The sequence below is a fragment of the Cinclus cinclus genome, chromosome 5, assembly GCF_963662255.1.
Source record: "Cinclus cinclus chromosome 5, bCinCin1.1, whole genome shotgun sequence".
NCBI classification, from domain to species: Eukaryota; Metazoa; Chordata; class Aves; order Passeriformes; family Cinclidae; genus Cinclus; species Cinclus cinclus.
In genome coordinates, this window is record NC_085050.1 from 32,492,604 (window position 1) to 32,509,133 (window position 16,530).

General features: G+C 38.0%; 1 protein-coding gene across 1 annotated transcript in view; it reads right to left on the minus strand.

The window, feature by feature from the left end:
• Nucleotides 1-3,742: 3,742 nt before the first annotated feature.
• Nucleotides 3,743-16,530, minus strand: part of WWC2 (WW and C2 domain containing 2) — a 91,851-nt gene continuing 79,063 nt past the window's right edge. Inside the window, exons 19-23 of the mRNA XM_062493593.1 lie at nucleotides 15,299-15,463; nucleotides 12,713-12,805; nucleotides 11,365-11,607; nucleotides 5,807-5,934; nucleotides 3,743-3,876 (exon numbers count right to left, since the gene is read on the minus strand). Of these exons, the coding sequence (XP_062349577.1) occupies nucleotides 3,810-3,876; nucleotides 5,807-5,934; nucleotides 11,365-11,607; nucleotides 12,713-12,805; nucleotides 15,299-15,463 (696 nt within the window). The 3' untranslated portion in view covers nucleotides 3,743-3,809. The remainder of the gene's footprint in view (nucleotides 3,877-5,806; nucleotides 5,935-11,364; nucleotides 11,608-12,712; nucleotides 12,806-15,298; nucleotides 15,464-16,530) is intronic.

Below are 16,530 nucleotides of genomic sequence, written 5' to 3' on the forward strand. Positions count from 1 at the left end.
CCTAAAGATGGAGGATTCAGTGCAGAATATAAGAAAAAGCCGTTACTACTTGGAGGAATACTCCAGGTGATGTCTAGAGACCCTGTCTCACACTGTAATCCAGGAGATTTGTAATGACAACATACCAGAGATTCTGTCCAGAGAGGAAGTAGGGGATGCACCGTTCAGTGCTTGGTTTGGTGAATTTTTTCTAATTCTAGGTGGATCTCTACTCCTCTCCACAATCTGTTTATCATCTGACTGTCACTTATGGGAGCAGTATGCAATGGCAAATATACAAGATGCCCATCAACATCTGGAAATTGGAAATGGAAGACTTTAAAAAGGGCAGGTATCAGGTTTTCTGACTTCTTGCTTGCATTACAGTAAGATAAAGACCTGCTGAATAGACAGATTACTGTTTACAAGGGTGGGGGTAGGATTCTTTCTTACCAAATAGTTCCTTTAATCACTGCTTACTTCCACTTCTAATTGCATGAATTGATGAAATATGGTAATCTTAGCCATCACTGTATTTCCCCCAAGTCTCATCAATGGCAGGTTTTGTTTTTGTGGTATGACTTGGGGGAGTGAGTACAAAATTTTCAATCTCTAGGCCTGCATGGAGACTTGACCATATTTTAAATGGCAGAACTCCCACTGGGGCTGCTTTAGACAATGTATTTTTTACAAAAGAATACTAGGTGAAGTGTGAAAGAGTTTGGAGCACCAGTTCACCATGCACTACAAAAACCTAATGCAGTTCAACTTTGAATGAAGTTTGCTGGGCTTGTATCATTTACAGTAAACTAAATGTTCTGAGACATTATGTAACATAATGCAAGATTCTCCATCATGAGAGAGAGAATATGACCACCTCTATCCCTGCCCAATCTCTCTCCCTAAGGAAAGCCAGTATTTCTGGGCAATAATGAGCTGTTGTCTGGAGGAAACTCAACTGTGTTCATTGCTGGTGCAGTTTTCACATAATAAATGTAAAGAACTAACTTCAAGTACGTGAATTAGTTTCCACATAACTTATCCTTAGAGCTGTCAGTGATTGATGTGAACTTTCTATAAATTACCATGATTTTACACTGACAAAGCTGTAGCAGCCATCTGTTTCTGCATCAACCATATAAAGAGATAGACGAGCAATAAAAAAATAAATAAAACACTGGTCTGGAAAACAGCTTTGTTAAAAAAAAAATGTATTTTCCAATCACTGAAACACATGAAAAGTGCAGAGACAAGTTAATCTATGTAATGTACTTGCATACTCTTACAGACAAAATTAGAACAGAAACACATTCAGAATATAACCTGATTAAATATTCAGTTCAGTCCTGAGCATTTGATATTTAATACAGTATAAACATAGGAATAGAAAAAAGAAAAATAATCTTAAAATTATTTGATCTGTGTTCTATTAGAATTTCTGCTAAACTTTGCTCATTTGGCTAAATATTCTTGTACCAGTAATATCTACATTTGATATATGCAACTGCAGTGACATTGGTACCTGGCAATAGAACTAATTACATTCGTTATACCCTGCTGTGCAGGGTAAATTTCACTTCAAGAGTAATATTTATCACTTTATATGGGAGTTTATTTGCATGTATTATTTTAGCTTATTCCATTGAGTGTTTCAAATGTGACATGCTGAATTAGTAAAAAAAAAAACAAACCCCAAACTCCAAACCCAGAATTGTTAAAAGCTGCCTATAAATATGTTCAACTTTACCAATCTGGAAAATGAGCATGAATATGTCTAAGTCTCTCATTTTAAAAGGAATTTTGCAAGCTGAAGCCAGTAATACTTAAGTTTCGACTTCACCTTATACTTACAAACCAGACAATAATACTTTTTTTTTGAAAATTATTCAACATTTGAGAAAACCCAGCTAACCGGGCAAGAATTTAGACATCTCTAAGTATTTCACACAATAGCATCCTTAACAACAAATATTTTTATGGCCAGAACTGAACTATATTAAACAGAACATAAATAAGACTGTAAATAAATAAAAGAAAAATCATAAAATAGACCTCTAAACATCATTCTACAAACACCTTATATAATCAAATTGAGAAGTTGAAACTGTCAACCTTCATTTCACCTCTACATTAAATAATTGCAGATTTTTAAAAATTGACCTTTCAAACATGAATGTTATCTCAAACCCAAGACACAAAAAACAAATGGGGCATTCATAAAGGATGTTCAATCAGTCATCTTGTTCAAAATAGCATGTTTGGCTTCATATTTCAGTGAACTGATGTATTTGTGCATAAGAAAACCCTTGGGTGTTACACAGACCTGTCATTACAGAATTGTCACTTTGAATCTAAGACAGCTGCTACCATATTGTGGTTATATTGTTTCCATTTGCTCCCAAGTAATTATAGCATTTCTGAAAGATGAAGTCCATGCAATGTAGCTTGTTGCTTGGGGAAGAAAACTGTAGCCAGTGAATGAAACACATCTGAGTGCAACACACTAAGTAGAAAATGAAATATTTCTGTTCTCTGCAATTTCCATCTATTTACACAGTACCCACAGAAGATGACTCCAACTGCTTTACCAAGACAGGACTGCTTGAACACCTACATCCAATATTCTGAACTTCTAACAGAAGGCAACCAAGCTGCCTTCTGATGAAGCAGCCTGCTAGGAAGAAGCGTGTAAGATACATTTGAAACAAGCCGTTAACATCTATTCATTAAACCGGTGCATCCCCAACTGCATACAGGGCCAATTGTATATGTTAAAAATTGTTATTTATTGTACTGAAGTTTGTGCACACTTCTAATAAGGAGCTTTTCTTTTTCAGAAAGGGTTTACCTTACCAACAGGACTTCTGATATCCAAGTTGACTTGTGAGATGTTTTTTTTCTGGTATAAATACTTCAATGAAGCATCTTCAGATCTGTAAACCTAGTGCCTCCTTCATGCATTCCTAGCTGGCAATCAGACAGCCCCCTAGGACAAATGATTAATAGAGAAAAACTCTCTGTTTTAAGAGCACAGTGGGTATGGCTATTTCAGTTTCAATGTTGGTATTATTAATTTGATTCATCCTGTTCAGGAAGCAGCTGCCCCTTTTGGTAGTCTCAAAGTAAGTTTTTTAGGGTTACTTGTCTGCCTTGCCTTTCTCACTCTCCCGCAGATGCAAGAAACCTTTTAGTGCAGGTTAAAGTACTGTACATTCACAAAACTAAACTCTGAACTCCGTGTCTTCCTACAAAGTATTAAAAAACAAAACCAGAAGAAATTTATTTTCAGAAACAAAATTACATCATGGGTGATGAATCTAATCAGCAGCTGTTGTGAGGCAGCCTGGATGTTTTGGAAAGGAGCTTACACTTGTAGTTAACTTTAAACTATACAAGTTACACTCTTGTACAAAAGTATTGCATGGCAAAAATGCCATTTTCACAGTCTGCTCACATGAAAATAGTGAAAAGATAAGCAATGGTCTGTTGAACATAATTTTTTCTCAACACAGTGCAGTTCAACAGGATAAATGCTTAGTACTGCCTTTGTTCCTTTGTTCCATCTTTACAAAATAAAAACACAGATGCGATATACACAAACTGTACAAAATCAGCGTCGGTATACCAAAATTAATCTACTTTGGTTTTCTGTTTGTTGGGTTTTTTGTGATTTTTTTTAAGCTTACAACAATTCAGTTCTCTTTATTTTACAAATAAACATATCAATAGTGAATGTAAAATAGAAGATCTTGAAAGCACATGACTGGAACTACAAAGCTCATCTGAAAAGAGATGAACAAGTGGAAAGACACTTCAACAAAAATGCATAATTATACATCATCAGCTGGAAGGGCTGGTATACTGATCTTTGCTCTTGTGAAGTATGCTATCTTCTCCCTGAAATTAGAAAAGAAAACAAGGAGTTTTTTTACCATTTGTGGCATGACTCCAATGTCGTCTCCTGTACAGTTGCTAATATTAGAGCATAGTTCTTTAAAACACAGGTTTGGAAAATATACAGAAAAATGTATTTACAATAAATGTGGCATTCTGACACAATTACTTTCTTATGCATATTTATGTAAAAAGCAGATTCAATTTGAAAGAAAAAACACCATTATTTCATTAATAACTGCAAGATAAAACTGAAATATTGTTCCAGTCACTGAATTTCCAATGATGATATTTTCAGTACGGGGATGAGAAGGCAAAATAACTTTATACTGACATGGGAAAAAGGTAAGGGGGGAATAGTTGTGTCTGGGCAAGACTCAGAAAAGCAGAATTGTCAATCCATTCTCCAGCTGCTTCCCCTGTGCTGTTACCCTTTCTGTCACCTATAAACCAAGACATTACTGAAGCATAACAACCTTACACAGGTTTGTCTAGCAGCAAACTAGAAAGCAGAAGAGAAGTACTGGGGTCTTAAAAATTAAAGCTCAGAAGAGTCATTCTTCTTGAGAGTTTTAAAAATGTCTCTCTGTGACTAGTCTGAGGCTATAGCAGTGTAACAAGTCCAACTAGCAGGGCATGTACAATTCAGCCTCCAGAGGTAAGTATTTATCCAGAAGACTAAACCATGTTTTCCACTGGTAAAGCTTGAGCTCCCATGAAAAACAGTAGCTCAGAGCAAAATCAACCTAAACTGGCTTTCTCTTCCTAGTTGTGTGGTAACTAGAAAACAAAGGAAAATTGAGCCTTTAGATACCTTTCTTGCAGGGGAATGGAAACATAATACACGTTCCTGTAGATTTAGGCAGCAGTTTGTCTGTGACGATTGTTAAATGACTAGCACTGACCAAAACCCTTTCTCAAGACATGCACAAAAAATGAAATCTTCAGGATGCTATGAATTTCAAACTGAAGATAAATAACTCAGCTGTAACATGTCTTAGCTGAGGAACCCCTTTCCTTTCTCTCTTGCTTTGATTCTGCATCACTTACAGCTGTGGTTTGCAATACATGCTGCCTCACAGGCCTCTACTTGCTTATGGATTTCTCCAGCTGCTCACAAAAGATGGCTAAAGAAAAAAAGAAGTCTCATGTTTATAAGTAGCTGACTTAAATTTTGTATAAAGGAATCCAAAATTCAAACTTTAAAAATGTGTATTAACTGAGAAAACAAACCAAATTAACTTGCAGTACTGTTTCTATGTGCAAGAGCAAGCACTGTATTTTTCAATCAATAGATGCATATTTATTTTTTATGTAGAAGTGTGGTCTCCAGGCTGTAAGCCCTGCCACTTACTGGCCAGTGAGAATTAAGGTTTAAGATAAATAGTGTTCATTCTGGCTTATGCTAAGCAAGAACACTTCATTAATTGCTTTAAGAAATCAGTTGCTTCACAACCTAAAGGAGAAGGGAAACAAAACAGAGGAGGGATTCAAGGTCTTTCTTTAATACCAAGTATTGAGCAAGGCACAAGTAGTGGTTGAGTTTTCTGATGAGTTGTATCCTGTCCTACTTCTCCATGAGTGGCGATTCAGGCACTTACCATTACTGGAAGAGCTCCCATGACTTAAAGCCCACTGTAAACCTGCTGTGGGTTGAGGTGAGCTACAGCAAGAGTCACACACATGCCTGCCTACAGCAGATGTCACACGGGGGTCTGACTCCACTCTGCTTCCTCACTACCCTCTGAACATGAGCAAGTCACTGAAGCCTATCCCTCTGAAACTCCAACTTAGAGTCACATTAGAAATCAGTGATGTTCCTGGCAACTCAAAGGCACGTGGACTTTTTACTAATACTACAGAGCATGTCTGATTATACCTAGAAATAGTTCATGCTACTTTACTACATTAAAAAGAACATGACAGGCCATACCTGAATGACTGCACCTGCAGTGGAACTTTCTGGCTCTGCTCCCGTAGCCGGCACACATCCTTAGATGCTTTCCTCATCAATTTCTCAGCACTTAAAACTTGTTTCTGCTCTTCTTTTGACTGTTCAGCCTATATCAAGAAAAACAACCATATTTTGCTGATAATAAACAACTACTCATTTCAAAGAAGTGAGAGATGCTTCTTTGTCAAGCAAAACACTTAGCGGTGTCAGGTTTACTGTTGGGCTCAATGAATTAAAGGTCTTTTCCAGCCTAAATGAATCTATGATAATCTCTATATAAAAGGTCAGCAAGATAAGACTGACATCACAAGCCTAAGCCATAGCCACAAAATAAAATAATGGGGCTTTTCCTAAAAAAAATAGAGCAAATTCCATGCCATCACAGGTAGCTACTAGGTTTTGTAAATTCTGATATTTCTTAGGGCTGTACTTAGACAATATCTAAATTTGTATGAACACATGTGGTCTATACAAGTATCTTTTTAGAACTGTGAGGCACTGAATCTCTTCCCATATAAAATACTTTAATTTCCTGGCAAAACCTCTCAGGAAAGTTGCCTATACCTACTCTAAAGTGACTGACAGAAAAAATCAGAGAAGGTGCTCCTCTCAAAATACACTTTCAGATTTTGTTGGCCATGTTAGCAAGAAACACGAACTTTTGTGCCTTTATTCATGATATCCTATTTTGCACATGAGACTCACATCTTTCATTTGCATTGTAGAGGCATAAAAGCCAAGGCAAGTGAACAGAACACCAGTGGTAATAAGAGATCAAAGGTCCTTCTTGAACAGTGCTGAGCAGCTACCCCACAATAATTTACTGAATTTCTGTACCTCAGTATTGATGGCTCTATTACTTGTGTCTTTACTAAGCATCAACAGCACAGCTGCAGCTATGCCAGCCACCATTTCAGCAACAAGACTGCTATTAATAGCTGTGCTTTGGCTTAAAAAACTTTATCAAGGGTTTCTGAATATCCAATAATTTGAACAGTAACTCTTTTTAGGTGGGCAGTCACCTGAAATTCTTAGATAAATGACCCCTGTTCACACACAGGTGAATTCTGTAACAAATGCATTGATGCTCACGTCACATGTGGGGTGCATGGTGTGGGCAGTGCTTTTATTTCTAGACTGCAGAGGCTGTCAGACAAATGTTATTTACTGTATTTTGAATTTTGTCAGCCATCAAAATTCAACGGAAACAGTTCACATTCTTAACTATAAAGTTGTAGAGAGTTTAATTTTTGATTCGTTAGAGACTTGAAAATGCTTTTCATTAGCTCAAATTGAAATACATTTGCAAGCCTGAAACAGCAATCTTCAAGCTAGTTTGTGACTTAGAAGTTCCCATCCCAGTTCTGAATTCAACCCAATAGACTCCTAAACAACAAAACGAACTAATTCAAAAGAGCTAGTCCATACTATCAGTTTCATACTGGGTAGTTATAAGAAAGCTGCTCACAGCAGGACAGTGATACCCTCTCTGTCTGTTGAAACACACTCTGGTTTCTATATGAAAGTGTTTTACATGAAAGAGCACCACCCTTTCAAAAACTCACTCAAAAGCCAGTCAGCTTGTACTGCTCTTAACTTCTTCAGTCCCCAACTCCAAAATAGCTGGGATTTTAAAATTAAATTAATCTATAAATATTGTTTTCTTTATTAGTTAGTGAACATAAATTTGCAATCTACAACTGGTAATGTCTTAATTAATTTTATGTATGTCACTGGCCATATGTTTTACCAGCTCCCCTAATAAATATTTATCATCAAAGCACTAAACATACAATATTTCAAAATTTTCTAATTTTCTCCTTTCCCTAACTATACATGAGATTCTTGTGATTACTGAATTTCAGGTTTAAGAGCATAGATGACTTGTTTTCATACTCTCTATTACCATGTATCCCTTTTTCATTTTTGAATCCATTTTTCAGGACGTTCTAAGAGAAACCTGGATTTCAGCCCAATGTCTCTAGGAATATGCATATGAGAAGGTATGTACATGACCAGGTTTACATTTTCATCATGTTTATTGAGTGCTTTATATAAAATACAGAAAATCACACTAATACAATGGCCAGACATTCAATAAGTCCCAAAAATCTGGCACATTTTGTGGTAATGTACGCTCCCCCCCACCCCGGCAACACTATTATCTCAGATTCTTTAAGGGACCTTAAAACACTCATTTATGATATTTGTCTACCAAATATAAGTGTCAGATAGGAACTCTCTATCTGAGCTTAGCTTAAGCTTAAATTAGTTTAAGATGACAAAGAAGAGACAAAATTAGAGCTGAAACACTATTTCCTGTCTTGTTCTTCTTTGGGTTTTATATAGAAAAACTGAATCCAAAGAAAAACAATTTTGTGCTGAACACCACATCACTGGGACAAAGACATACTTATTGGTATTAATGACATAATTACATATTACCCCAACATAAATGAAGTACTGAAAAGAAATACAGAAGATATTCACAGGAATCTTTTTTGGATGTAAACAATAGTAGTACTCGTGAGGACATGTAGGTGTCTGAAAACTTACTTGTGTGAGGATTTAAGACTCAAACTTTGAAATACTGCATGATTTCTCACAAACATCTAATCTAAACAAGAGAAAATGCTTCTGGTGCACAGAATTATCTCTGTTTTCTGATCTGCAAGTATTAGATGGCATTACATACTTGCTGCACTTAGGAAGGTGTGGAAAGAATGGGAGGGAAGGTATGGAGTCTGTGGATTAGGCTTCAAGCAGAGTAACTGCGTGCTAGCAAAGCAGCCACTGATTTTCAACATCCCCCACATCAGCGGTTTCATTTTTCACTTGAGATTCTCTCAGTTTCTCTGGCGTTTCCAGCTGCTGCATTAGTCTGTGCCATTATAATGCCTGCAGGATCTAAGAAATAATCTATGACAATGTTCTCTGGGCTGCTGTGTTTTGCTAACCCAAGGGGAAACAGTGACAACACAATACAGCGCTCTCAGTTGTTTTGCTCCACAGGGGAAGGCTGAAATGATTTTAAGGGTAGAAATATTTCTAGAAACTTTGTAAGCACTCTTCAAAGAGGTGGAGTGACTGTGATTATTGTTCTGACTTTTACCTTGGGAAGGAGGACTTAAATGCTGTGCTACTGCCTGCATATATTTTAGGAATGTCTGTTATTACACTTATTCCTCACCAGTGTGTGTAATGGTGTTGATCACTGACACCAGCCATACAAAATGTGACAAACCTACCTCCTGCCTTGGAAGAGCCAGCTGAAACAAACCACAAATCCAAAGGATTCATAATATGAAATGTTGCAAAGGCATACTCTGTTCTAAAGGGAATAGCTTTAGAATGAGAGTAGTTTTAAATTTAACACTCAGAAAATATAATTGCTATCCTGCATCCAGTATTAGATATAAACTATGAAATTCCACATAAATTTAGCTATGCTTCTTTTCTGTAAGTTACTGTTTTTTATGGGTTAAAACTTAGATCAAATTAATATAATGAATTCACATGGTGAAAACCAATAGAGTTACACTAAGTTTAAACACTGCACTATCTTCCCCCATTTTGCCCAAGGTTTTTCAGAACACTCATCAATATTCACCCTAAACTCTGCTAGTGTTTTATAGTCATTTTAGTACTCTAGTAACTATAACCAACAACAGATACCAAAAGAGGGACCAGAAGACAGGACATAAATGCAGAACTGGGAGAACATGCTGGGGAAAAGTTTTATTTCCTAAGGTATCAGTCAAGGACTTATTGAAATACATGATGTCATTATATGCATTATTCTATAATGAATTTAGCAAGTTAATAAATTCATAATTTCTTAAACTATGCAAACTTGCAGCACTCAAATGTTTTATTGAAAACATTTGTAAAGTTTCTGAACATCATGCTATGTTTGCTTGCATTTAACCTGCCATCTGTTCAATTTTCTACTTCTTGGTGAGTACAACACCATGATTAATTGCTCTCTTCTATCTCACTCATGGTTGTATGGACTTCAGTTGTAGCTAATTAGCTGTTCCTAACAAAGAAGTTGTTTCCTCCCTTAACCATCCTTGTTGACCCTCTGTAGTTTTATCATCCACTTTGAAAAGGGAAATGAAAAATGAACTTTGTTTATGGTACAGGCATAATAATATTTAGATCTTAAAGCAATTATATGCTTTGTTCCAAGTATTTTTCTTAGCAATTCCTGTCTTGTTTGCTTGACATCAGCTGATTGTGTGATGTTCTTGTTTATGTTTTTGTCTCTTATACAGAGTATCTCATTCCTAACATTAAATTCAGAGCTCAGCTTTGTAAATTTAAATATTAGGATCATCCTTTCCTCTTCTACACATGGCTATTTACTGACATTTATCTTTAAAAAAATAAAACAACAAAAGCAACAACTACTGCTTACATATGAGGAGGGCCTCTGCACCTTGTTAGAGCGTCCCATTTTTACTACTCTGAATAACCTGGTGTATCAAAACACTAGTCTCTGTCAACCATGAAGAGCTAAGGAGCACAGATTGCTCCTGGCTGTCACTCACAAGCCCCCCTCATTGAAAACTGTACATTGACTGGCTTGGATGGGAAAGGGGCTCCAGAAGGTGTTTACTCCAACCTTCTGTTCACAGTAGGTGATACCAGAGTTGAGTAGTCAGGGTCTTGACCAGTTAGGTTTAGAATACTTCCAACTGTGCAGGTTGGGTGGGTTTGTTTTGCTTTTCACTTGGTTGGGTTTTTAACTCCCCCAACAACCTCTTCAGGGCCCTATTCCAGTCGATGACCTCCCTAACGATTTAAATAACCAAACAACCTCCCAGAAAACACAACCCCCTCACAACATCTTACCTAATAATGTATCTTGCTAGAATTTTCTATATTCTGACTGCTTGCTGTTGCATTTCATTCTTCAATTCGGTTTCTTGTCTTTTAATCATGTGGGGGCATCCCACTACCTTATGGCAGTACATATATACTTGTAGTTTTCCAGAGACCATCACACAGAGAACAGAATTTGGCTTTCCTTTGCCAACACTAGAACAAGTATGTCCTGCATGAAGAAATAAGCCACTGCCTTTTTCCCATGCCTCTACCACTCTAAGTAGTGGTAATTGCTCCTTCTACCTTTTACAAGCATCTTTCAGTTGCAAGTTCTGTGCAGACTGCAAAGCAACCAATGCTGAGGGACAGAAAGCACATGCAAGTCTGTAAAAGCATGGCTGGGATGTGAGAATTCTAAATTACCTATTAAGTAAATGCTATTTTACTATAGCAACCATAACTATTACTCCAAATAGTTTCTAATGTGACTTACTGAAGTATTTAGAGGGCACTAGGAAAACGTTACCTCAAATTCTACATTTAATGTTACAGTATTGATCAGTAAAGAAACAGTTTACACTACAGATGTAATTAGACAAATGTGAGCTTCTGTGAAAATCTTTTAACATAATTGACTAAATTCTTTAACAAACTTATAGCAAAGGTAGGGGCATATTTACTTGCACTTATGTGAATGCTGCTCATACCTGTTTTTCAGCTTGTTTCAAGAGTTTCTGGAAACGTTCATCCTCTAGCACACAGAGAGGAAGGTCTGCCTCTCCTCTACCTTTCATTTCCTCAAGCTTTTGTTTGAGGTCCCGCAAGGCCTGGAGCTCATCATTCAGACGGTTCTGTCTTGTGCGTGACGCCTGGAGGTCCAGCTCCAAGTCCAGGGAAGTGCGTACGGGGCAGTCTTGCGCAGCTCTTCGCATGATGGGCTGGCAAACGGGCTGAGTTGTTTGGGAGACACAACAGTAAAAACTAATGCCTAGAGAGGCTGGTGAAGAGTTTGACATACTGCTGTTAGAAAATCTCAAATATTTGTGGGGGCTGGGGGGAGAGTTTACCAGACATTTCTTCTGAAGTCAATAACTTCACCTATCCTGGATTTTTTCTTTAGTCAGTAGATAAAAATAAATGCTCCAAGTGCACAATGATATATTTACAGGTTAAAATAATAATTAAAAAAACCATTCTCATCCCTGGGATGACACTGCTGGGAGACACAACACTGCACAGAATTCCCCACAGATTTCAACTACATTATTTATTTTTGTAAATATTTGCTTCTTAAAGGCCTAATCAAAGACATAACGTTACAAACTCTGTAAACATGCTCTTCTTCAGCATATTTCACATTATTTACTGTCCTTTCGCAGTGACTTTTTGCATGAGTAAGTCAGGCAGGAAAAACTGTCTCAGACTATTCAGTGTCCCAGACTTTCCTTTCTTATGCAAAATGTATCCTGCTACCTGGTAACAAGGCTTCCAAAGGACTATTTTTCTAGTTACAATTAAGATTAAAATATAACTCCCTAAATTCATGTAAGAATGAATTTAATGCAAGAGAATCTTACTCTCTTGTCCTTCAATCCTTTTGCTACTTGAAGGCTTTTGGTAGAGAGTGAATTTGCTTTAAAAGGCCATCTAAATCCTTGAAATCTTCACCAAAATTTGCTCAAGATGTATATGGCTGGTGTTGCTTTGTGCAGCATGTGTCACTTTATAATACTCACTTTTTTAAACCAGATTCCTTTGATAGTAACTTAAGTTCAACAATAAGCTCAAGTTCAATGAGAAATGCCATGAGGCTGAGCCATCAGTGTCTTGTTGCTGGCTTCAGCCATGACTAAAACAACACAGACTTAGTTGGAGGGGAGGTAACATTAGACTGAGATCACTATGTTGATATTTCAACATGAAACTACAGGACAGAATTATATTTGTGTTTCTCTTACTGAAATACTTGAAATAAAGCATATCTTTTACGTCATTTGGTATTCCCAGTGTCCCCACACTTCATTTTAAACCACATCCAGGTAACATAGCACATACCTGTTTAAGTCTGAGGCTCCGTCGTTCTGTGGCGTTTCTCACAAAGAGAGACTTCTTGGCCAGTGTGGAGCTGTCGCTGTCGCTGCGATTCAACTGCCAAAACGTACATAACAAACAGACATAAAGCACCTTCATATGTAAATACACCTGCACTGGTAGAACCAGTCAGGGAGCCTCAGCATTTGTATATATGTAGGTCATATTCTTAGTATAACGTTAACAAGTTCGCAACTAGAATAAGCATCTACTCTAAAATTATAATCCTACACCCAGACAACCATTGATCTTACTAAATGAATAGTAAAGACTCTTTAGGAATGCAAGGAAGGCAACTATGGTTATTAAGTACTGATAAATCATTGTCTGACTGCAGATATAAACTATGGATTTCACTTACCTGGGCCAGGCTTTTAACAAATTTACTACAGGGAAGGTAAATTACTGTAGACACACACCAGTCCAACAAGCAGTATTTTGTATTGTTATTAATTGCAACAAGCAAAGGTGTGCCTACAGCTTCCTTCAGAAGCAGTTCCTGCTTCTTAAAATTATGTGCCACAGCTCAGCAGTAGCTTCTTCGTAACTTTAGCATTATTTCATACAGAACAGTGCAGAATGATTGTTAGCATCAACATCAGCATCAACAGGTGGTCAGAAGCATCTCTCTGCAGAATATGTGTTTCACCTCTTGAGGAAGACAAAAAAAAGGAATCATTCTGCCAACATTTCAGTGAGCAAAGACAGGGCCCTAAAGTGTGCTTACACAGGGTTGACTGGGTGCTAGGGGTTGGAAATACAACCACTTGCAATACAAAGTACACCTCTTGTGGGACAAATCTGTCTTTTCACCATGAAAAGACTCGCTACTGGGAGATCACTTCTTGATAAGAGACGGCTATCATCAATAATGTTCTTGAGGCACTTTTCAAGGGATATTTTCCAAAGCAGCAACAGACTTTGGTTCTGTCCATTAGGCCTCAAAGATCTGTGTTTTCTGTAACATAGATGCTCTCCTAAAGCCAGGCCATCTCTTCTGATTAGAGAGCAGCTGACACTTCACCAGAGTGTATCCAACAGGCGCTTTCCTCTTGTAAAGTGCCATAATGCAAGGAAGGCTGGATATGCCTCCAATGCAAGCTGGGTCTGGGGAGACCCCAGCTCTTCAGCCCTCTTTGTGAACTTGGATGCAGTTATACTGCCCACTCTGGAGCCCCCAGCAGAGGGCAAAAAATGTTTCTGACACTGCAAAATGTATATCTGTGAACATGTTCTTTTCACAGGGTACTTTGCTTGCATTAAATACCATACACAATGAGAAACATAATGGTTTATTCAAATTAAGGGTTGTTTTTGATTCTGGCTCTTGGTATAGCAGTATGTAGCAATGTTCAAAGCTACAAAAGCCCAATACTTTTCCAGATGCAAAAACCCCAGAAATTTACAATAACTAAACAACTAAAGCAACTAGTTTTACTTCCTGTTGAAGACCTGCATAGGCAGCAGGCTAGGATGATATTTTGCCAATATTGCTAATTTCCATTTAGGAATTAAGTTCCAGCACAGGAATTAAGATGAAGGCTAGCTTCTGAATTCAGCCAATAATCTATCCAAATTATGTGAAGACTGTTAGAAAACCATCTGCTATATTTCATTCTGGAGGGTATATAGAATAGTTATTTAAGCACATAGATATTGACTTTTTTTTTTAGGCTAATGAGAATCACAGAGAAGTGATGAACTTTAATGTTTCCAAATGATTAAGGTAAATACCTCCAAATGAACTGGGGAATTAAAGCATAAGTACTACTTTTTTTAAAAAAGGACATACTTGTATGAGTAATCTGTAGAAACTAAAGATCAAAATAAACTGCCTTTTCTAGGGTGTCTGTGATTAAAATCCGTGGAGCTCGTAGTCCACACTTAAGTCTTTAAACACATGATTTTCATACCTAGTTTAGCAGCTGTAAGACTCACATTTTAAATATTTTTTTTCTTTTTTCATGATACCACAATTCTAGAGAGACTGGAGAACTTAGCTGCCAAAGCCATGTTTAAAAACCAGCCCCGAGGCAGTGCTTGCACATCTTTCAGAGATGCAATTACAGCCGGATTTGGGCTGCCTAGGTTTAAAACCAGTTGAGATACAAAGCGAGATTTAAAATTGATGACTGAGCTCTTTCCACACTGTTACCCTTAAATGGTTGCATTATTAAAATATGGTAATGCAATGGCATTTTACAGTGAATTCTATTTCATGTTGTAACAAATTGTTTTGCTGCGAGAGTGCTGGAGTTGCTGACGTGCAGGGAAACACTTTTTGCAGACAGCCAGCACAGGCATCTGTGTTATTTCTCTCCAATAGGATGCATTTTTGCCCTAGTAGAAGTGTTTTACAAGAGTATGCAACTGCTGAAAGTCAGTTCTACTGTGCATCATCTCAGATAAGGAAAGACTCTAGAGAAAGAACAGGCTCTGCCTCTCGCAGGGAGAATTGGTACATGACTCAGTGTCATTAATGCTTCATTCCCAAGAAGTTAAATGACTCTTTGGTTAATAGCTCTTCATTCCAAGTGTTTTTCCTCTTACCCTGCAGATGTATTGGTTCCGCTCGCCTGGAGAGAAGGTTTGGGAGCGCACTATCATGCTGTTCCTGACAAAGGGACGCTGTCTGGAGCTCCAGCTGGCTCTGTCCTTGGGTCGGACTGCTGTGTTCTCATTAACTGATTCCTCAGTGTTAGTCTCTTTATCTACCTGTGAAAAGGAATTTAATGTATAAGACTTGCTATAACCAAATACATGCCCCCACATAGTTTTTGTGCCTTCGGGTTTTACAAGCATTGTCGTTACGTTACAGTGGATGGAAAAAGACCAGCGGCAAAAAGCACTGTACTTTTACAGAGAAGCTATTCTAAGTAAAGAAATACAAAATTCCCAAGAGGTTTAAGAGTGTGTGGAGACACTTTGAAGGTACTCTTTGTAGCCAGTAAAGCCAAAGCTTTTAGCTTTGCTAAAAGCAGAAAGGCCTTTGCTGCTCAGCAGATGGTTTGATGCAAACACAGTGCAAGAAATGTTTTGCTTTGCCATTTGCAGACATTACAATTACTGCACATTTATATTTACTTTGTTTGGTATTTGCAGAAGAGCAAGGTTCTACCATGCCAGAAATGGTGCCCGTGCACAGTGAAAGGGGGCAGCTGGGAAAGTTACACTGCCCAGGTCCTTCCAAATGTACTGCCATACATCTCCAAGCCTCAGCAGCAGGGCTGCTTTATGACAATCTCCAAACCTTCACCAGCCTTGTGAACCCAGGGAAAAGACACTGCCAGTTGCTGTCCCTCACCACAGCCTGCTGCCTACTAGAGTTGTCCCACGTGTGCCAGAGGGAGCCTGAAGTGCTCCCATCCCTGTTGGTGGCACAGCCTGTGCTTACTTCCATGCTACAATCATCATGGCTGCTAAGCTAGACCAAGCTGTGCAGCAGTTGGAACATCCAATGTTACTGATGTGCACTGGGGCTTTTTCTTCAATTTGGGTAATTTAATGAGGTTCATGGTTTGCACAGTGCAGGTGATAAATACAGTGACCTAAACAGCACAACAGCAACCCCGAGAAGATGTGGCTTGCAGAGATCTATGCTGTGGCTGGCTCTGCAGTGGGGTCTGCTGTCTTTCACTCATTGTCTGGGTCCACCCAGCCCAGGCACTTGTGTGCATGTCTAACCTTCACATGTCGTCCTTGCCATCTCCCCTTGCTGAGTTAGGGCTTTGATCTATATTCACTTGCTACCCAGCAGACTGTCAGTCCTTTTAATAGCACAG